The sequence below is a fragment of the Leuciscus leuciscus genome, assembly GCF_965113295.1.
Source record: "Leuciscus leuciscus genome assembly, chromosome: 14".
NCBI lineage: Eukaryota > Metazoa > Chordata > Actinopteri > Cypriniformes > Leuciscidae > Leuciscus > Leuciscus leuciscus.
Window position 1 is genome coordinate 33,776,329 of NC_138738.1, and position 23,021 is coordinate 33,799,349.

The 23,021-nt window shown below is 37.6% G+C and overlaps 1 protein-coding gene across 3 annotated transcripts in view; it reads left to right on the plus strand.

Annotated features, from left to right (window-relative positions):
• The first annotated feature begins 226 nt into the window (after positions 1-226).
• The window catches only part of myh11a (myosin, heavy chain 11a, smooth muscle), a 31,561-nt gene continuing 8,766 nt past the window's right edge, over positions 227-23,021 (plus strand). For 2 of the 3 annotated variants that reach the window (XM_082189776.1, XM_082189778.1), the window contains exons 1-28: positions 227-371; positions 4,559-4,921; positions 6,424-6,580; positions 9,218-9,245; positions 12,742-12,844; positions 13,258-13,284; positions 16,277-16,369; positions 16,459-16,522; positions 16,663-16,761; positions 16,951-17,094; positions 17,230-17,325; positions 17,426-17,544; positions 17,688-17,840; positions 17,932-18,105; positions 18,356-18,529; positions 18,987-19,101; positions 19,318-19,511; positions 19,600-19,721; positions 20,492-20,561; positions 20,653-20,813; positions 20,895-21,003; positions 21,188-21,319; positions 21,408-21,614; positions 21,730-21,867; positions 21,950-22,073; positions 22,194-22,365; positions 22,498-22,710; positions 22,833-22,977. In XM_082189776.1, the coding sequence (XP_082045902.1) occupies positions 4,580-4,921; positions 6,424-6,580; positions 9,218-9,245; positions 12,742-12,844; positions 13,258-13,284; positions 16,277-16,369; positions 16,459-16,522; positions 16,663-16,761; positions 16,951-17,094; positions 17,230-17,325; positions 17,426-17,544; positions 17,688-17,840; positions 17,932-18,105; positions 18,356-18,529; positions 18,987-19,101; positions 19,318-19,511; positions 19,600-19,721; positions 20,492-20,561; positions 20,653-20,813; positions 20,895-21,003; positions 21,188-21,319; positions 21,408-21,614; positions 21,730-21,867; positions 21,950-22,073; positions 22,194-22,365; positions 22,498-22,710; positions 22,833-22,977 (3,675 nt within the window). In that variant the 5' untranslated portion in view covers positions 227-371; positions 4,559-4,579. The remainder of the gene's footprint in view (positions 372-4,558; positions 4,922-6,423; positions 6,581-9,217; positions 9,246-12,741; positions 12,845-13,257; positions 13,285-16,276; positions 16,370-16,458; positions 16,523-16,662; positions 16,762-16,950; positions 17,095-17,229; positions 17,326-17,425; positions 17,545-17,687; positions 17,841-17,931; positions 18,106-18,355; positions 18,530-18,986; positions 19,102-19,317; positions 19,512-19,599; positions 19,722-20,491; positions 20,562-20,652; positions 20,814-20,894; positions 21,004-21,187; positions 21,320-21,407; positions 21,615-21,729; positions 21,868-21,949; positions 22,074-22,193; positions 22,366-22,497; positions 22,711-22,832; positions 22,978-23,021) is intronic. The other variant, XM_082189777.1, reaches the window with a different exon arrangement.

A 23,021-nucleotide genomic window follows, 5' to 3' on the forward strand; every position in this document is an offset into this window, starting at 1 on the left:
TTAGACCGTGCACTAGGCTAATACATTCCTGTTAACTTTAATTTCTCTCTTTTCATCATTACTGCCTTCTGCAAAAGTAGTACTTTCTCTAACGGGACTTTTGTAACATTTAAGTGTTTAACATTGTGTTGAAAAAGGACATTTAAATGGGTGCGACCGAAAAGACCATCGTTCACCTGAAATGTCAAAACGCACTGACCAATGACAGCGCGGATCGATTTTGAGGCCCGCCCACTCCATCCGCATCTCCGTTTAAATGATGTTCTCATGCTTTTCTGTCTAATTTGGACTGTTCGTCTTTGGAGTACCTCACTGTCGCAGGACTCTCCAAACCCTAACTTTCCAAATCGCGGCATTTCTTCATCAGCCTTGTGAGTATGCAGCGATATTACTCATACTTTATTATATATTTCATTGTACTCTTTTAGTTGTGTATGCATTGCTAACAGAGGCTTTCAGATAGGCTACGTAAATCATCTGACTGAATGCCAGTAGGTTAAGTTTATACAGTGTCAAGTGTGCGAAAAAATTGCTTGGGTTCTGAGCTGTGTGAGAAAAACAGTAATATTTCACTGAATCTCGAAACTGTCAACATTTAATTACTTTGAAAGATGTGTTTGACAGTTGTTCATTCAGTTATTTTATGCCACCATTAAACTGATATTTTACTCAAAGTGAAAATTTTGTCAACATCATATTATGATTATACTCATATTATTCCAAACTTGACTGTATGACTAATTTTTTTTCATTGAAACATAAAAATACATGAATTTCAGGATGTTAGTTCCTGACAGCCTCAGTCACCATTCAGTTTCATTGCATCTTTTTTCCATACAATGAAAGTGAATGGTGACTGTCATTCTGCCAAACATCATCTGTGCTCTACTTAAGAAAGAACTTCTAGTGGGTCTGGAACAGAATGAAGATGAGTAAATGATGACAGAATCGTATTTTATTGCACAAAGCAAAGTGTTTCTACAACTCGTGCATCTCTGACTTTCTATTCAAAACATCATCATAAAGTATCTTGTGAGCTTTTAAGTGAGAAAGCATGTCTATCCATCCATTCTTTAATGCACAAGTTTGACTTCAGCTGAGTTTGTCATAGGAAATGGTTGAAGAAAGTGCGTAGAATGAGAAAAGCAGTGAGCTTGACAAACCAAAGAGTTTCCTGTTCTCCAAATATGGTTGTCAAATGCAGCTTTCTGCTGAACGTTGTGGTGAACAGCAGACAGAGTCAACTGACTGTCCTCTCGTTTCCCATTGAAGTTATGACATGCATAGACAGCAACTAACCATAGACAATAGTGTGATGAAGTCTACGAAGAAGAATTGTGATCTTGTAAAAAAAGTGCAGGGGAAGTAGTCATTGACTGTGTCATCATTTATCCATTAATGTCTTGATCAGTAACATAAACATTCTTAAGAGGCATCCTGAAAGAGTAATGAGTGTCATTTTGGAAATTTAAAGAGATAATCACCTAAACATTATTACTATATAGAATAAAAGATAGTTACTCCGCCATGTCTTTCCAAAAAAAAGCTGGGTTGTTTTTCAACCCATGTTTGGGTCAAATATGGACAAACCCAACCGTTGGTTTAAATTAACCTAGGTTTAAACTGTTTAATTTAAACCAGCGGTTTGATTTGTCCATTATAGACCCAAACATTGAAACAACCCAGCAATTTTTTTTTTTTTTATGAGTGGATAGTTTTCTTTCTTTTATGGAATTTCTAAAGAATAATTTGTTCACTTTTCTCAATAACATTAAAGTAACGGAGCTGTAAAGGGATACAAAAGCATATGTATCATCCGTGTGACCCACACAACTCATGCAGTGAAATTCACTTTGTGTGTTCCACAGAAAAAAGCAAGTCATAAAGGTTTAGAAATACACGCAGGTGAATAAATAATAACAGAGTTTTCATTTATGAGGAAAACGTTCCTTTATGTGTTCCTTTTATAAATCTATATAAATCAAACCATTGTATTACATTAGATGCATTGTTTACATTTTTCGGAATATCTTTTATAATAATGATAAAAGGTGTGTGCATGTAGCAGAAGTGAGTTTTAATCTGGTTTAGCAGAATAAGGAAGTTTTACAGATATATTGGTTAGATCGTTAGACCTAGCGAGTTTTTACCAGTTTACTTGCAGCTACCCTTCAATAGTGAATCAGTTTAGCTGTGTTTTTGACTTTAGCACATTTGTGGTCTACAGTATCTTTAGGCTGCTTACCTGATTGTCACTCTAATGATTTAACACATTTCTGCATCACCTGACAGAATCCTACTTGAACTCTTGTTTATTTCTTAAAACCAGTAGCTGGACTACTGTCTTAACAGTTTAATCCACTCTTATCAAACAATCAATGTGTGTTTTGGAGAAAAAAGGCCTTTATGGTCATTAATGGCAACATGTTGTTTAAATGTGCCTGAACTAGGAAGCATTATATTCAGTATATATTGTCATTGCAACAGTTTTAAAGCTGGTGCCGTTGACCTGGTCTGCACATCCATCTCAATATAAATGTTAAAAAAAGAGACTGAAATTACACAGCTGCTCATGAGAAAAAGAAAACCATATGGGTGGAATGAAAAAAAAAAAGATGAGGAGGAGTAGAGAAAAAAGGAGGAAACTTTTCACAGGACCGGGGGATCACAAAAATTCATCTGCACAACATGGTCACATGATTTTCTGGGCTTTAGGCCCACTTGGACACAGGCCAAGGACCCTGATTTGTGCTACCTTTTACTTCTGCCATGTAAAAAAAAAAAAAAAAAAAAGTCAGAATTTCTTTGAATTAAAACACAGCCTTAATTTATTTAGGTAGGTTTTGCAGTATGTTTGCAGTGGAGCTCCTGATCCATAAAAACCTCATTGAAAACTCGATGAGTCTCAAGTGCAGAAATGGAGCTTCCCAAAAAAAGGGTCTGTGAATCTGTACACAGGACACAGGAAATTCCCACTTTTAATTAAATCAGCTTATCGTAGAGAAACTTTGTTTGTTTATCTCGCTCCCAAACGATTACAGGGCATTTAAATGACCCTTTTCCCTCAGCAGTTTTTTCCAAGGGACGATTTTGTCGTCATTCGGACAAAACAATATGGATTGAAAAACTGGTGGTAGAAAAAGGAGCAGTTAAGAGAGTCGCATTTCAGAAACACTCAATATTGTATCTTTTAAGCATGTTAATGTCGTATAGTCTTTTTTCTACAGCACAGACTCCGAAGAAACTTCAGTCATTCTCCATGTTTTAATTGAGCTAGTGCAACACTAGTTTGAGATATTATGCAAATTTCTTTAAAATTAAGAATTTAACTAAAATTTAGAATTTAATTCTGCAGGGTTTTTTTTATTAATTTTTTTATTTAACTTTTGTTAGAAAGCCAGTAAGTGGGAACAATATTTTCCTGTTTTTGTTGGGCTATTAGACCATACAATGTAAATGTACAAACAATTGGTTATAAATGGAGGAGGAAATCGGTTCATATAAGGCGTAGCTCGGATATTGTTTCCCAAAATTGCTTTTAAAGCTCTGTGCTTGCATGAACTCCAAAGCTGCACCTGCTGTTTGCCAACTGTACTGTACTCGAAAATACTTGTGTAAACTTCCCTATATCAGCCACCCAGAGGAAAAGAAGGGTGGGGGAAAGTGGCAGGAAAATTAGACCCCCACCAGCCTTTGACTGTCCCTGCCTAATGTTATCATTTTGGAGTAAACTGTGAGTCCGACTGGAGGCATACTATTCCCTATAAGGGCTTTGTTTGGGAGTTCACTTGCTTCTGCTGTTTAGGTGGACAGAGCGTCCACTGACTCAAAGGCAGCCTTATATGGTCATCGCAGCACGGGACCACAGCTGAGCACCAAAAGAAACAAGAAAAACAGCATTTGCTGTGGAGATTATCACATAATCATATATATTTATTTTCCCAGTAGGATATGTTTTGTTCAGTTTTTGGTCAGACTGAGGGATTGTTTGATCAATACTGACAACATTTTTTATATTTCCCAGGCATTCTTCTCATCCTTTCATCTAAATACTGGTTTCCCCTGTGACCTATGTAATGTTTGTTTAGGAAGAGGGTTTGTTTGATTGGTGAACTTGGCAACTTGGTACAATGTGGCAATAGTGAATTGCAACCACATCCAAAAATCATCCATAAAGTGTTTGTTGGATGTTACATATTCCATTGATAATTGGCCATTACGCTGTCTAATGACATTAGATAGACTCTCTAATCAGATTTTGTTTTGAGTTACATGAATCACTTAAATGACAGCCTATATTTTCCATTTAAAATGGTGACTTACTGTATGATTTAACAAAAAGTTTGTCATTTAGTTGCTCACATCTTACCTCGCACTCTTTCACCAGAGCGTCATGCTGGAATTTGTGTATGGTTACTGTGACTCAATGTCTGTGGTGGTTACAGCCCTGCCTTTTGCAACTTGTATTTAATTAAAGTCTATTGCACAGATCCAATATTGTTGCCAATATTGTTTACATTTAGAAGTATAACATTGTGTTTTCCTCTTAAATTTGTAGTTGTCTTAACCCAGAACCAAAATGACGAAAAAGGGCTTGAGTGAGGACGAGAAATTCCTTTACACGGACAAAGACTTCATTAACAGCCCCGTCGCACAGGCAGATTGGACAGCCAAAAAGCTGGTGTGGGTCCCCTCTGAGAAACATGGTTTTGAGTCGGCCTGCATCAAAGAGGAACATGGTGATGAGTGTCTAGTGGAGCTGGCGGACAACGGAAAGAAAATCACAGTCAACAAGGATGACATCCAGAAGATGAACCCACCCAAGTTCAGCAAGGTGGAGGATATGGCGGAGCTCACCTGCCTGAATGAAGCGTCTGTTCTGCACAACCTGAGGGAGAGATACTACTCTGGGCTCATCTATGTAAGTATGCCACAGTGCTTTTAATATAATATTAAAAATAATATTAGCTTAGTAAATTATAATAAACATGCTCTCTAATTTATAAAGTTGACTTAGGGTCAGTGACTGATGTGACTTTTTTTGTTGGTATCGATTAATATATTAAAAAATACTTTGAAATGTAATTCATGCATACAGTGACTTCAATATACCTCTTATATGATAAGCTTATTTTTCATTTCTAAACTAAAAATATCAGAGTGATACAACTGACAAGATATCATCATAAAAGCCTGATTGAAAGGATTAAATGCTTGAAAAGAAACCCTTAAGTACCTCAGCACAATTTTATTTTTGATACAAGCAGTATTGTTAAAATATTAGTAATATATATATATCACACTGTACACTCTCGTGTATTCAAGGTGCAAGAAAAATATGTTATTTTTGGTTACACCACATTGCATTTTTAGAGTCATTAAAATGTTATAAATGTTTCAAGCTCTAATGAAACCAACATATACTGGAGTATATTTTATATTAATATTCTTATTCATTGTCACAAACTGCTCTGAGACACGAAGGTTGAGGATCCAAATGCAGTATTTATTTAAAGGGTTATCCACAATCGTAATCCAGATCCAGGCAAGGGTCGTACACAAACAAACAATCCAAACAATAACAGATAAGGGCTGAGTCAAAGAGAGAATCAAGAAAACCAGGAGACAAGAGAAACAGGATACAAACAGACACAGAAATGCAGTGAAACACATACAAGACTTCGCAGGGAATGAATGAGTGTACATGGTTTAAATAGGCTGAGACTGACAAGGTAATGAGACACAGGTGGGTGCAATCAGCAATGATGAGTCCGGGCAGTGAGTTATGGGAAATGTAGTTTGTGAGAGAATGACAATAGTCTAATGTGGAGTGTCCTCTGGTGGCTCTCAAGGGCACTCAAGCTGGTAACCGTTAAAATTATCTTCGACACTCATATTTGTCATTGACCCCCTGCTGACATTACTATTACATTACATTGTATAACATTTTATTATCAGCCAATGCATAACATTTAAAAATACATTTATGGTGGCCGAACCAATCCAAAATAATCTTTGCACTGACAACCATGTAGCTTAAAATGGCAGCGATGATTTGCAGTATCTAATGCAGTAAAGTGTAAGAAAGAGGAAGTATACATTCCCCAAGAGTGAGAGGTTATATAACTTCCACAGGCCTCCAAACTATGTTTGCACTCTGTTTTAGTAACAAACCATTAGTTAATGACATTTTGCTCTGAGGAAATCTTGGGAAAAGGAGTCTTCCATATGGATTATGCATCGCCTACGCTTTCAAATGTTATGAGTAAAATATACAGACTTAATCTTAACTTCCTTATATTTATATTTTAAGACACATTGTATGACTCTGTACTGTGCTGCCATGTTTCCTTGTTGTCCTTTACCTGATGGATTCTTAACACTTCATATACAGTGGAAAATTGAGATGTTATCTTTCTTCAGACATACTCTGGGCTGTTTTGTGTGGTGGTGAACCCCTATAAAATGCTGCCAATCTACTCTGAGAAGATCATTGATATGTACAAAGGCAAAAAGCGCCACGAGGTCCCTCCCCATATCTACTCCATCACGGACAACGCCTATAGAAACATGATGCAAGGTAAGGACCGCACTGCTGGACGTTCGCATATTAAATCATAGCTTGCTTCTCTTTAGATCTGAATGTTTGGATTTCACAATAGCCGTTGTCTTGGAAACTTCCAACGCAAGTGAATCCGAAAGGCATTTTTATTTCACTAATTGGCAACAGAACAGTGTAGAATCTTTTTATAACAACGAATGTCATTTGTTTTTGTTGAAATGGAGTGTGACAGCTGGTGTTAACAGGTCCTTCAGTGGCGTGAAGGGTGCATGCACACATGTGCCAGCTAGTCACACATCTAATGCCATTTTAAACTCTTTCCAAATAATTAAAACAGTTGTTGTTAGCCACAGAAATTTGAAGCTATATTATTGAGTGAAATTAGGTGCTAAATGAAAAGAAGAAAAACCACAAGATATTTTACACCCCAGTCTTACAGCTTTCAGCATGGTCAAAAGTGTTGCTAATGAAGTTGTTGATGCATCAATTCATCGAGAAAAGATAAGTACTTGAGATAAAACAAAACTTTTCTGCAAAGTTTGCAATGGAAAATTTCAGAAACTGTTATCTCATGAGAAACAGTTAAACTTGCAAAAAAATTGCTGTCAAAAAGCAGAAGTAGGAAGGTGTGCTGTCACGCTGTTCCTCAAGAGTAATTCTGCTCAGTCCACTCATGCTTGCATTAGACATGGGCTGAAAAATCATGCTTAAACCCTGTAAATGTCCTTATTCATGCAGATCATACCTAAATGTTGTTCACAGTGAGACTCATTTCCTGCTATATGAAGAGAGATGATAATTTATTGTTCACATAGCACAAAATGTGTCCAGTTATAGCACCTAAAAATCACATGACAACACATCTTTTGATGAAAATTTTAAATTCTGTCATTAATTACTGAAATCTGAGATATTTCTGTCCCTCCATTGACAGATACTTAAATTTGGACTAAACCGCTAAATCCATATGGATTAAATTTACAATCTATTTTTGAAGCTTCAAAGTGGTAGTTGTGTAGCTGTCAATGGAGGGACAGAAAGCTCTCCGATTTCATCAAAAAGATCTTCATTTGTGTCCTGAAGATGAACGAAAGTCTTACGGGTTTAACATGTTTTGAAGGCTTCCTGTAGTGGCAATATCTTGAACTGTTACACTTGATGACATGAGTAAAAATCCAGCATGATCAAGCATGAGTGCCAGTGTTCACATTCCTGCTCAGGGGCTTAAACTGATCTTTCTTTGAAGTCCAGCAGGGTTTCAATGCTCAACCAAGTGTGAAATGGTGTAGCCTTGTCATAAATCAAAACTTTGGAGCCCATATTGGATGGAATGGAAAAGAATAGAAATGATTTGAAGAATGGTATATTTATGACATTAAATCTATTGGATTTGAATGCATGCCTTTCTACTAGCTCGGATAAAACAATACCTGTGCATCTTGCTTTTTGTCAAACAGTCTGGCTGAGGTGCAGTTTCCCCATCGGTGTGTTTAGATTTGGTTTTCTGCGTCCCGAATGCCTCGATTTGTGCCTTAATTAGGAAGAAACAAGGGAACAGACTTCATGTTGTATGTGGAAACCTGCCCAGCTTAGGTCATATCCAAAATGAGCAATAGTCATTCATTGTGTTTACAACAGAAGAAGGTTCTATAGTACATGAGCAGAACAGGCGAGCTCACATTCAGCTGATTAGCTGGTTGGGCGTCCGTCCAGTCTCCACGATCATAGATAAGAACCAAACTCTGTTTGAATTTAATCTACAAATTCATTGGCTTAGAATTGGTTAGAGAAGAACATATTTTATTTGACTTGATCAGAATACTTATTTGATAAATTATCTAATAATAGATGCCGTTTTATTTCATCGGTGGTGTACGGTTAGGATTAGAAAACCTTAAATGGAACCAAGATCATCTGAGAAGGTTTTCAGGTTCTAATTTTAGCAGCATGAATCAATGATTGTCCCATTGCTGAACTCAGTAAGAATTGTGTTGCAACTCCCAAAAGGATAGTGGAGTCAGTTTTTCTTCCTCAGCAAATCAAATTGCTGCGCTAAAACATCAACGATTATTAGATTATGTGCATTATTCAATGTTGTAATGACAATGGTATTTGATCATACACCATTTCACATGGAAGGAACTTGACTTAATGTGACCGTGAAATAAAAATCGACAAGTCTCGTTTTTTAATGGAATATTGCATTGTTTATTATAAATGATTTATTCATTCACATAATTATGTGCTCTGGTAACCTTTAATCAAAATGACTTCCCCTCCCTCTTGCAGTGATATCTCTGCTCTTCTCTGAAGATGTGTTTACTGGCGTGAGGGCAGGGCAACCTGTCACTCACATGAGATCGACCAATAGCAAACCACAACGATCCAATCAATTTCTGATGGACAAAATCAAGTCCCGTCCTACTTTCTTTTTTAAAGAAGCCATTTCATTTAAATAATAGGGAAGAAAAGACTATCGCAACTTCCGTTTCATGCCGACTTTAAGAAAAAAGTGTTTTTTCTAGGCTTAAAAGCAGACCATATGTATTTCATGATGTTCAAAAATGATTTTTTGTTCAGTTTTATTCAGTTTCCATAAGCCCCAGTCTGACAGTTACTTTGGGCCGCTGTAATGTCTGTCTTTTCTTTCTACAGATCGAGAGGACCAGTCTATTCTTTGCACGTGAGTTTTTTCATAGTTTTATTTACATCACTGCAGTAACTGCTTTTAGTCTAACTGGCTCTTAAGCAATGCTTCTCGGCCAGGACTTTAATTTATTCAAGCAATCAAACTCTAATCTAAATTAAAATGCTAAAAAACACATAAAATCATGTAAACCATAATCATACTTTTCTCTCTCTCCTAAGTTCAGTCATTTATAATGTTGTTCTAACTGAAGAAATGCGGTTCTTGAAATTTGGAATCACAAAATGAATCATTTTTAATTAATTTAATAGGTCGTTTTTTTTTTTTTTTAAATAGTCCACTTTAAACACTCTACTAACTATAAGTTGCAACTACAGTTCAACTAGCAGTCATTAGAGTAATAGTAGACTGTCTGCTTAAGATCTGCTAACACTTTATTTGTATATTCCCCAACAGACATTCTACATGTTCATTTATTCTACAAACCCAAAACCTAACCTAACAGTCTACTAATACTCTAATGAGAGTTAGTTGACATGTTGCAAAGTTACTTATCATTGTAGAATGTCTAAAGTGGACCATCGAAATAAAGTGTAACCCATTTAATATATCAGTATTCCCATTTTCTGTTAATAAAAAAGTTCGAAAACAAGCAGCTTTGTCGCAATTACAGCAGAAACACCAGAAATATCTTATATGAGGAAAAACATCCTTACAAATAGAGTTAGATATGGTAAAGTTGAAGTCTGTTGAAGCCTGTTTTGAAGTGTGCTGAGAATCCAGTGTTTGCATAATACCAGCGTCTTGTAAGATGCTTTAATTCTGAAGGTGTCTTGCATGTATCCTCTGCTCCCTTTGATATCCTACATTCCTGTGCAGGCAGGTGTTTGAAATGGATTTTTTTAAGTTGTAGCATTGTAGTCCCTTTCTGTTAAGTCAATGACTGAACAAGAAGGCAGATGTTTTAGCTTTCAGGCACAGCTAAAGGTTATCTAATGTCATCTGACAGTGGTTAATACTGTTTACATCCCTGAATAAAGGGAGCAGTCGTGGCTTAATGGTTAGAGACTCTAACCCGAAAGTTGCAGGTTCGATTCTCAATAATGTAGGTGGGGGAGTGAATGAACAGCGCTCTTCTCCCCCTTAATATCCACGACTGAGGTGCCCATGAGCAAGGCATCTAACACCCAGTCGCTCCTCGGGCGCCGCAGCACATGGCTGACCACGGTTTGTAGTGTGTGTTCACTACTCACTGCTCCTAATGTGTGTGAACTAACTTGGATATGCAGAGGACAAATTCCAAGTATGGGTTAACATTCTTGAACTTCATGTCACGTCACTTTTAAAGTTAACAGTTTTGACAAATTAAGTTTAATGTTAAATCTGGAACTCACTCTTATAAGCTCCTTCTAGTATAATATACAGCAATTAAAAAGACGACATCTATCAAATATAAACATTATGATTAATAGAGATAATTTAAACTAAGAGTCCTTCCACTATGACCTTTTTTTTCCAAAATGTCCTCAGCACTGGGAACAAGGCAGATGAACCCAAGGGTCATGTCTCTTCAGAGTCGACGTACTCGCAGGAAATGTGCCCCCTGCCCTGATTCTAAATCCAGATCATCTTGCATGTTGACTTCATTTGTGTTTGTTTTCTTGAGTCATTATTGGGCGTTTGGTCTGCGTCTGTAGAGGCCCCACAACAAAACCTGAAATAGAAATAGCTGTTATAGTATTGAAAAGACATAAGGTGATCTTTACAGGCGATATCATTGTTTCACATATCTGTGTGATAATAAAACAGCTGTGAAATATGAGGATGTTAAAATAAAATGGTGTTGATGCAATGTGTCAGTGTGGGAGGCACCCTCAGATACTGTCTGCAAACTTCCTCTGAGTGTGGAATAGGAAATTGAAGCCATTTAAACTGCTCTTGGGCAACTGTTCCTAAGGCACAGAATTCTCTAATGACATCTGGATGTTTCCGCATGGCCCAACTTTCCCATGAAAGAAACTTTTTTAAACCGTCTCAAAGCAACGTTTTTTTTTATTATCAAATGATTCATTTGGGAATAACCACCCAAAGTTAAAACACATGGACTGTTAAACTGTTAAAAACACACTGATTGTTAAAAAACACTGATCTGAAGCAAAAATCTACATGTGTTTTCCCATACCTCTTATCTAATGTAGTGTGTGGGAATTGTCCAATACTTCAATCACCATTTGGTTACATTGTTGGCAACAGTGACTGTGATCATCATGAATTTTACTATACCTTATCATAAATGGTAAAAAAAACTGTGGATCTACAAACATTGCTGTATAAAGTTCTCTATTCAATGACTTTACTGATCTGAGGGCTTCCTGCTCCTGCCAGAGAATCAGCCCTTTGGCTGCACAGGGCCTGTGGATCCCAGACTCAGTTTTCCTAATATGGAAATGTTAGCGTGTCAGCATGAAGGCTCAGTAATATCTCTCTCGTATCATAGAAGGCGATAGTGCCCTATAAGCTCTTGTAACAAAGTAAATTATAGATAATGATAAAAAATATATTTTGATATAAAATTTAGTTTAATTTCTGTTTTTTGTTGCATGCGTGCATATTTTTTAAACACTATTAATTTTGTTTACTCTACCATTTAAAAGTTTGATTTTTTTTTTCTTTTCAAAGACAACGATACATTAAATTGATCAACAGTGACAGTAAATACTTTTAAATTGTTAAAATTAACACTTTTTAAATAAAAGCTGTTCTTTTGAACTTTTTCTATTCATGGGAGTCCTACAAAAAAATGATCCCCATTTCCACAAAAATATTAAGCAGCAAATGTTGTATTTTTGGAGCACCAAATCAACTGAATTCTTAAGTATCATGTGACACTGAAGACTGTAATGACACTGAAGACTGTAATGATGCTGAAAATTCAGCTTTGCATCACAGGAATAAATTACACTTTAAAATATAGAAAAAGTTCATTTAAATTTGAAATATTATTTGACAATATTATTGTTTTTACTGTATTTTTATAAAATAAATGCATGCTTCGTGAGTATTAGAGACTTCTTTCAAAAGCATTTTTAAAAATCTTACTGACCCCCAACTTTTGAATGGTAGTGTTGTCAGTCATAGAGTTGTTTTAAACACATTTTCTCCTACAAAAATCTTCTGCAAGTACTGTACATAGACATAGTATCCAAAACCATCGATTTATCATTTTCTTGATTCATGTGTTTTGTATTCACAGCCATTACTTTCCCCGGCAGGTGGTCATAAATATGGTGGATGAGGAGAAAATTCATGTGACTAAAGTATTTACACAGCAAATATAGTGCCAAGACATGGACTTATTTTTCATGATTATGGCTCTGATGTGCCATTTTATTTACATAGAACCAAATCCTAAAACCTATACTTACCTGTAACGCTGGTGTTTTGATGCCTTGCAAACACTGGTATTTCCATTATTAGTATTATTCAATGGAAGAAAACACAGTTTTGTCATTCAGTGTTGTTTTTTTCCTAGTGGTGAATCAGGTGCTGGGAAGACAGAAAACACCAAGAAAGTCATCCAGTATTTGGCTGTAGTGGCCTCGTCCCACAAAGGCAAGAAAGACACAAGCGCTGCTGTAAGTATGAACACTCTAGAAATACTCTTTCTCTCTTTGATAACCTCTGTCTTCTCCTCAAGCCGGTTCTTATGGGTTCAGTCATCATTTTTATGCTTTGCTCGTGCTTTGATCCTGTTCCTTCATATCAGAGTCTGACATTTTGAATCCTCTAATAATGACTTGAGTAATTATTTGCAAAGGTCATATTGTGAACAGATAAGAACACTTTTTCGATATCATATCCCATTTATCACAAGATTATGCTGGCTCTGATTTTGCCTAATACCAAAATATGATTTGCTGTTGAGCCTTTAGTATCTCAAGGAAATCAAGACTTCTACAGATGCTAAAGGAGAACCAGTGAATACAACAGAATGCCCTTAGTTCGCATTCATCTAATGACAATTTCCTTAATTAATTTCCTCAAATAGCAACAATCAGGACAACAGTTTGCCTATGTGAGTAAAAAGGATTGTGAAAAACTTCTTCTTGTGTGGGTTTGAGAGTTTGCATGCTTGAGTTTCTCACTGAGAGTGACATTAGACTAGTCTTACATGGAGGGACCATCTAAATAAACCACCTGTACGGCTACTGTTCAAATGATTGTAGACAAACAGTGTGCCAAAAGCCTGAGTGTTCGCATGATGTTTTTAAAAAAAAAAGATTATACTAAAATAATAATATCAAGATTATGTCGTTAGAGCACGTGTGAGCCATTCCCCCATCTGAGATGTGGTTAACTTTTTCTTTGCCAGAGCGGATGCCTGGCATTGAAACGGTCTGTCTGAGCACAGTGTGTGTGCATGCCAATTTATAGTCTTTTGAATTGACGATCTCATATCCTTTCCCGTTTCTCCTTGATCACCTTATTAATCTACCACAGGTTCATGTGCATCATCTGTCAAGCTCATATGTGTGTGCATTAGGAATATAAATCCCACCTCTATGTAGATCTGCGTTTAATGTGTACTTATGAGGTACGACACAGGAAACAAAAATATATGCGCACATTATAACTGTTTTTATGACATTTTATGCATAACAGCCATGCATATGAGCTTAAAAGGGATGCCCATAATAGTTATGTTCTTGGTTCCTAAAAAAGTAGTTTCGTTACTCTTGAATGCACTACTTTGAAAATTACTAAACACTTCTTCTACATACTAGTCCTCTGAAAAGTTCAAGGTTGAAATAATTAGTTCTTCTTTCAGTTAAACGTAAATAAGGTTAATTGCATGCGAGCGAGAGAGAACACCAGAGTATGTGAGTGGAGTGAATGACAGCTATTTCCAGTCAAACTCCACATTGGGTTTTCCATTTCCAACTTGTCGTTCATTCTCCAGTCACTGATGAGAGAAACCCGCTCCGAGTTTACATTATTGTTCTATTGTACGTTTTTTTAGCATCATGAAGATTGAAAATGATCCATTAGCAATAGCATGATGTCACAAGTGTTCGAATTCTGAATAGACTACTCATCTGGAAGAGGATAAGATTTTTAGTTTATGTTAAAGGAACAGTTGGTCGACAACTTTAAATTTCCCCACACTTTGTCATAAATTTTTACTAAACATTTTTTATTTTTGTCTGATAATATTTCACAAATCCCATCTTTCTTTCCTTTTGAGTGCATAATAGTCTATTAAAATGTGTTGAATGCTTATGTAATTGCATTGTGGGTTATTAACGTGTTATGTTCACAATGTCAGCAAGGTCAGAATGATCTTGGCACAAGAGAAAACACGGATGCCCTGACTTCAGAAATATCGCAGCTACACTCCGCCCCACTCACATACTCTGAACGGCACTCTATGGACCAATAAAACTGTCATCTGTTAGTTAATATGCCTCTCTCTGCCCTGAGACCAATGAAAGAAGCTGTCGAACTTAGCTAAGTGCTTTAAGAATGTTTATACAGTCTTCACTCTGTCCTCTTTATTCCCAGCAATCTCTCTGTCAACAGTCTCTCTGTCTCCATCATTCTAAAAGTCCCTCTTTCTACTTCTTTTCTAGTTTACTTTATTTTCTTTGTCAGTGTCTGATGCTATCAGCGATCTTCTTTCCTTCTCAGCCGCAAGCTGCCTCTGGTAGATATCTTCTTTTTCTGTTATTTAATTTTTTTGATGCTCAGTAAGAAAGTAATTGAGAGTCTGTGTCACGGTTAAAACATTTTTCTGCTTCATTTAAGTCTAAAAATGAGAATCTAAGGCCCTGTTTACACCTGGAATTAAGATGCGTTTTGGGCGATCGGATCACAATTGGACAACCCTAAATACAGGTGTAAAGGAGGTCTAAAACACTTTGAGCTTGTCCACTTTCGACCACTTCCATAGGTATAGTAGAAAACGCATTTGACCGGATTGCTTTCGTAGTGTAGACGCTCATGTGGTCAAATGTGTTCGATCACGCCACAAAAGACCGTCTATTGACCTAATGCGTAAACATTATGTGAAACTAGCCAGATAAGATTTAAACTTTGTCGGCTGGAGACACAAGTTTGGTTGGAAGAGGAAAAACGAACCAAGCACAATGTTCTCTCAGCATTCCTGATTTCTAACACGCGTTTCGGCGTCAGAGCAGAAACTAAAGCTATCAGGGTATGTTTTCCGTTGTCTCTGGTTGTGTTCATATGTAAATTGCTTATTTCGTCCATTAGATCGAAATATCTGAAAAAGCCCATACATTTACCCGCCTATAGACCATCCCCTCGAAGAAAACAGGACAAAAGTGGTCAAAAGTGGACAAAAGAGAAGTGGATTAAAACACCAGCTGTAAACCTGTATGTGTCTCCCTCATCTACTTGTGATCCGATCGACCAAAACGCATCTTAATACCAGGTGTAAACAGGGCCTAATTATGAGGTTAAATTACACCAGTAGCTTTGTGAACCACAGGCAGCACTATTCTCTCTAAGAACTTGGTGTTTCATCTCACAGATTATCTTTTATCTTGTTAAGTGAACTCTTAAATATCTATAGGTCTAATTGAGATCCATTTCATGAACCCTATTAAAATGTCCTCTCTCCCCAAGCTTAGTATTCCAGACTGACCTCAACTGCTCCTCTTGATATCCTTGTATGAGGTGGACATGCTTGGCAGGCTTGAGATTTGGCAGCTAATAGAATATCACTCTTTTGATCTAAGGGGATTATGCCCATCTAAATTGACATGACCTAATTTGTTTTGCACTGTTGAAGATACTTGCATCTTAAGTACTGTATTGCTTCAGGCCTTTTAAGAAATAATTTGCACCTAAATGTATTCAACTTCAAATTTTTTACCTGCCAAACATTATAGTTAAATGTTGTATTGTGTACTCTAAAGGAGAGCCTTTTCATCTGAGTTCTTTTGTTTTATTCCAATCTTCTGGCATGTCCCCTTCTCATTTTTTCCTCCTTGACTTGTTTTCTATGGAATGGTTCTCATTACGTTTTAACCCTGGTATTGTAGGGTGAGCTGGAAAAGCAACTTCTGCAGGCCAATCCAATTCTAGAGGCCTTTGGTAATGCCAAGACCATCAAGAATGACAACTCTTCCCGATTCGTAAGTTTGCAAATGATATATGATAGCAGATGTAACTAGAATGACCAAGACTGTAACTAATGTATGGATTAAAAATCTTTTCTTCACAGGGCAAATTCATCCGCATTAACTTTGATGTGACAGGTTTCATAGTTGGAGCCAACATAGAGACCTGTATCCTTTAAGACTTAATATATAGGCCATGTACAGATGGAGATTAATCGTACATCCTGAATTATTAAACAATTAAATGATTTATTATTTGTAACATTTTAATGCTGCAGAGTTTAACCTTAATGTCCAAACCACTTCAGATCTGTTGGAGAAATCTCGCTGTATCAGACAAGCAAAAACAGAAAGAGCCTTCCACATCTTCTACTACATGGTAGCAGGAACAAAGGACAAATTACGCGGTAGGTGGAGACACCTCAATATGTTCAAACAGATTGGCATATGGTGGCAATTTTTCAGCTTGACTCATTGGATCTTTACCTAATGACTGACAGACTAAGATTTCTAAATGCAGAACTGTTTTGAAATGTTCTTGCATCAATGGCATTCTTGCTGGGATGTGTCATATGATTTTTATTCTCTATTGGCAGAGGAGCTTTTGCTCGAAAACTTCAACAAGTACCGTTTCCTCTCATCTGGCCATGTTCAGATTCCAGCCAACCAGGATGATGAGATGTATGATGAAACCATGGAGGCCATGGATATCATGGGCTTCACTGTTGAAGAAAGAACAGGTATCAAATGCAATAAAATATACACATGGTATCACATTTTCTGCTTATTTTTACCAACATATCAGCTAAAAATGAAGAGTTTTGGAGTCTTTGAAAAGATAATCAATTCTGAGAAATGTTATTTCTTTTTGTCAGATGTCCTCAAAGTAGTCTCAACTGTGCTGCAGTTGGGTAACATTGAGTTCAAGAAAGAGAGGAACCAGGAACAGGCTACCATGCCGGACAACACAGGTCAGACACCTTTGGGAAAATGGCAAATGAAAGACATCTCAGGCTAATATAAATCATTATTACAAACCTAAATGACTGTTGAAATGTGTCTCATTCTCAGCTGCCCAGAAAGTTTGCCATCTCCAAGGCATTAATGTGACGGACTTCACAAGAGCCATTCTGACGCCACGTATTAAAGTGGGTCGTGAGGTTGTGCAAAAGGCCCAAACTAAAGAACAGGTGAAGAGAGAGTTTTTAGTTGTGCTGCGATGTTGTGGAATTTGTGTAATGTTGCTCAAGTCTGTAATGAAACTGGAAAACTGCACGATTATCATTATGGAAGGACGTACAGTATTACCAATAAGATGTTTTTTCCTTTTCAGGCTGATTTTGCCACTGAAGCCTTAGCTAAAGCTATGTATGAACGTTTGTTCCGTTGGATCCTTCTAAGAGTTAATAAGGCACTGGACAAGACGAAACGTCAGGGTGCCTCTTTCCTGGGGATCTTGGACATTGCTGGTTTTGAGATCTTCGAGGTTTGGAGAAATTAAAAGGAAAGAATTAAATTTGGTAAACAACATCTGTAAAGTGTTAGTGCAAATGGCATCTACTGTATTTCTCCTTTAGGACAATTCCTTTGAGCAACTCTGCATCAACTACACCAACGAGAAGCTTCAGCAGCTGTTCAACCACACCATGTTCATCCTGGAGCAGGAGGAGTACCAACGTGAAGGCATCGAATGGAACTTCATTGACTTCGGGCTAGATTTGCAACCTTGCATTGAGCTTATTGAAAGGCCGGTAAGTTTTTGTGTGTGTTGATTTGCAGGAACAGAATGATTTTTATTCTCTGCTGTTTTGAACTGAACCAACTGCTTCCTGCAGAAATTTGTACGGTGACTAATGTCTTTTCATTTAATCCATTTGGCTTGATGGCTGTAAAAGGCAATCTTTTGGTGGAAGTCTTATATCAAATTCTTTAGGCTGAAATGATGATGTCTTATTTTTACAGTAAGTAATGTCACTCACTTTTACTGAAACTCCTCCACAGAACAATCCTCCAGGCATCCTGGCTCTGTTGGATGAAGAGTGTTGGTTTCCAAAGGCAACAGATGTTTCCTTTGTGGAGAAACTTTGCAACACTCATTCTAATCATACTAAGTTTGCTAAACCTAAGCAACTGAAGGACAAGACAGAATTCTCTGTGCTTCACTATGCTGGACGGGTACGTTTTGAAAGATGTATTTACTGATTTACATGTGGACAATATCGTGATCCAGATAATAATAACCTAAGGAATACAGACTCTGGGTCAAATACACTACACGGTTGCGCCACTTTTATATGCAGCATTTCAACACAAAAACCTATGTCTCAATCACTGAGCAGTCGCAATCGTGTTTAACTAGGCTTAATGCACTGAAGTAGCACTGCAGAGTATTTATTCAAGTCATTGTCTGTGCAACCATGCCTCTTTTCTATGTAAATTAGGCTCATTTTAGATTGCAAGATAGGGAATTGTGCTGTGCAAATAATGTCAAGCTTGAATTTTGTGGTCATTTTTACCTTTATTGTATGTAACGTAAAAAAATGCAGACAGTGCATAATTGGGCAGTTAATTCTTAGTGAATTCTTCCCTCTGTATTGAATATCATGACCCAAACCTACTCTCGCTCAACTAGGTGGACTACAATGCCACATCATGGTTGACCAAGAACATGGACCCTTTAAATGACAATGTTACATCACTGCTAAATAATTCCTCCAATCCATTTGTGCAAGATCTGTGGAAAGATGGTCAGTATGAGCAACGCATGCTTCTTATATCTCTTAAAATGTCTAAAAACGAAATATACAGTTGATAAAAATGGTTGCAAACCAGTCAATTGCGACCACTGAATTATTGGTGTACATGTTCTCACTTTTTTGTTTTGGTTAATCAAAGCAGAATATTGGCAAGTTTAACTAAGATAAGAATAATGGCTGATATCTTCTATATTTTCTGTTTCTCAGCTGACCGTGTGGTTGGATTGGAAACCATTGCCAAGATGTCAGACAGCTTTGCACCTAGTGCCTCTAAGACCAAGAAGGGCATGTTCCGTACTGTGGGTCAGCTTTACAAAGAGTCTCTGGCTAAGCTAATGACCACACTGCACAACACGCAGCCAAACTTTGTCCGTTGCATTATCCCCAACCATGAGAAACGGGTAAGTCACTATTGCATACCATGTTAATGTTTGGGCATAGGGTACATTATCAGACTAGTTGTGTTAAAGGTAAATTTTTCACCTTCAGGCAGGAAAGCTGGATGCCCACCTGGTTCTTGAACAGTTGAGATGTAATGGTGTGCTTGAAGGTATTCGTATCTGCCGCCAAGGATTCCCCAACAGAATTGTCTTCCAAGAGTTCCGGCAGCGGTGGGTAGCTCACTATTTTATATGGAGATTTTCATTTAGTGAGACTTATTGACTTTATCTAACTGCATATCAACTGTAAAAACAGTATATAATACTCTAGAACAGTGCTTCTCAAACCTGTCCTGGGGACCCCCCATCACTGCATATTTTGGATGTCTCCCTCCTCTAACATGCCTGACTCCACTCACTAGCTCATAGAGTTGCACTGCGTCTGAAATCGAATACTTCCCTACTATTAGTAAGCGAAAAACAGTACACCAAAACAGAAGTATTTCCAAATACATAGTATTCGAGAAAAAAAAGAAGGTGCAAAGTCACCGGATGACATTACTTCCGCTGAGATTCTGAAGTGTTCATTCGATGGACACTTTACTATACCTGTGAGACCATGGGGGGAGATTTATGAATGGAAGTGAAGTAGCACAACTGACACTGGAAGGTCACGTGACAGTAACAACATGGAGGATGTAGTACGTCCGAATATCATTCATACTACCCATATTCATACTATATAGACCGTACTTTTTAACGGTAGCGAAGTAAATTCAAATTCCAATGTATACCTTCTCAGACACTACGCGATTTCGGACACAGCATTGAATTGGGTGTGTCCTATGAAGGAGACATACAAAATGTGTTTGAAAAGCACTGCTCTAGAATCACATTGAAAGATGTGAAAAAATACATCCCTACCTGGATTTAGATTTGCAGTCCAATACAAGTGTGGTATTTATGTTGTGCAATTCTCTTTATTTTACCTTGACGTACAGATATGAGATCTTGGCAGCGAATGCTATTCCAAAGGGCTTCATGGATGGCAAGCAGGCCTGCTGTCTCATGGTAAGATATTATACAATGAAATCTTGTTAAAGAGCATCATACAACAATAATAATGTAAAAGCTTTTTTCTTATACCTAACCCTTTCTGTAGATCAAGCACCTGGACCTGGACCCAAACCTGTACCGTATTGGTCAGAGCAAAATCTTCTTCCGCACAGGAGTCCTGGCCCAGCTGGAAGAAGAGCGTGATCTAAAGATTACGGTCATAATCATTGCCTTCCAGGCGCAGGCCAGGGGATTCCTAGCTAGAAAGTGAGTTAAATTTACTAATATAGTATTTTTGCAATTTTGTATTATGCAATTTGAGTTATTCTTATTTAAAACCGTGTGTAGGGCCTTTGCTAAGAGGCAGCAACAGCTGACAGCTATGAAGGTGATCCAGAGGAACTGTGCTGCTTATCTAAAACTCAGGAACTGGCAGTGGTGGAGACTCTTCACCAAGGTGAGACATTTCTTAGCTTCTGAATTTCTTATCTATTGAACAATGTGACTATAAACATAGTTTACTTAGTTTATATTTCCTGTGACACAACTGGTTGAACATGGTGCTAACATGCTAACAATTTGTTTCTAGCAAAAACACTTGTCTATGTTACATCTAAACACATTTCCCTCAATGCCCACAGGTAAAGCCTCTTCTGCAGGTGACACGCCAAGAGGAGGAGATGAGTCTGAAGGATGAGGAGCTCCAAAGGGCCAAAGAATCTTCACAAAAATTTGAAATTGAGCTAAAAGACATTTCACTGAAACACACGCAGGTATGCAGACATCCTGACGTTGTCCTTCTGCATTAAATGGCAATTCATTAAACACTGATTACAAACAATATTATCCTTCCATCTGCAGCTTATGGATGAAAGGAACCAGCTCCAGGAGAAATTGCAGGCTGAGACAGAGCTCTATGCAGAGGCAGAGGAAATGAGAGTACGGTTAGCTAGCAAGAAACAAGAACTTGAGGAAATCTTGCATGAGATGGAGGCGAGGTTGGAAGAAGAGGAGGATCGTGGTGCAGCCCTACAAATGGAAAAGAAGAAAATGCACGACCAGATCAGAGTAGGTTATCATCTATTGGTTTTCATTCACAGGCAACCAGTACTTTTTCGAATTCTGTCCTTAGATTAAACTCTACTATTTAGTCTCTCTCTTATCTCTCAATAAATGTTCTAAGGATCTTGAGGAACATCTTGAAGAGGAAGAGGATGCTCGTCAGAAGCTGCAACTGGAGAAGGTTACATGTGATGCCAAGATCAAAAAGTTAGAGGATGATATCCTGGTGATGGAGGACCATAACAACAAATTACAGAAGGTTTGACTTCAAACAAGATGGCATATTTTGGCGGTGGTGGTGGATATTTAGGTGTACTCAATTTTAAGTACTCTGTTTGCAGGAGAGGAAGATTCTAGAAGAAAGGGTTGCAGATTATAGCTCAAACCTAGCTGAAGAAGAAGAAAAATCCAAAAACCTGACAAAGCTGAAGAATAAGCATGAGTCAATGATCTCAGAACTGGAGGGTTTGTCAATTATTTACTTTTGATACATAATGATAATGTTTGTCTGGAAATCAATCCCATTAATGTCTGATTACTAAATGATTCAGTTATAAGTGATAATATATGTTGTTTTAATCACAGTGCGCTTGAAAAAAGAGGAGAAGACTCGACAGGAGCTGGACAAAGCCAAGAGAAAATTGGAGGGTGAATCAAATGACCTTCAGGAGCAGATTGCTGAACTTCAAGCTCAGATTGCTGATCTGAAAGCCCAGCTTGCTAAGAAAGAGGAGGAGCTTCAGGCTGCACTGGCACGGTATACAGATATCAAGCAATTTAAATCGTTCAAATTGCAGATTTTTCTTCTATTAAGCTTATTTGGAGGTGCTTTCATGTCATATTTCACAAACCTATAGTAAATATTATATTCTCTCTGCATTTACATCAGAATAGAGGACGAGACAGCTCAGAAAAACAATGCACTGAAGAAGATCAGGGAGCTGGAGGGACACATCTCAGATCTTCAGGAGGACCTAGAGTCAGAGCGGGCTGCCCGGAATAAGGCTGAAAAGACCAAGAGAGACTTAGGAGAAGAGCTTGAAGCTCTCAAATCAGAGCTGGAGGACACATTAGACACCACAGCTACTCAGCAGGAGCTCAGGTACTGGATATGATGAACTGATTTTTAATCTGAAGTGCATTGTATTGATTTAATATATTACAAATTGACAAAAGGTTTACTAGACACCATTGACCTGATCGTCAGGATGTGTATTTTTTCAGGGCCAAACGTGAGCAGGAGGTGACTCTTTTGAAGAGAGCCATGGAGGACGAGAGCCGTGTCCATGAGGCTCAGGTGCAAGAGATGAGACAGAAACATACCCAAGCTTTGGAGGAGCTTACAGAGCAGCTGGAGCAGTCCAAGAGGGTAGGCCACCATATCTTCTGTTGACATGTTTAGCTTTCTGAAGA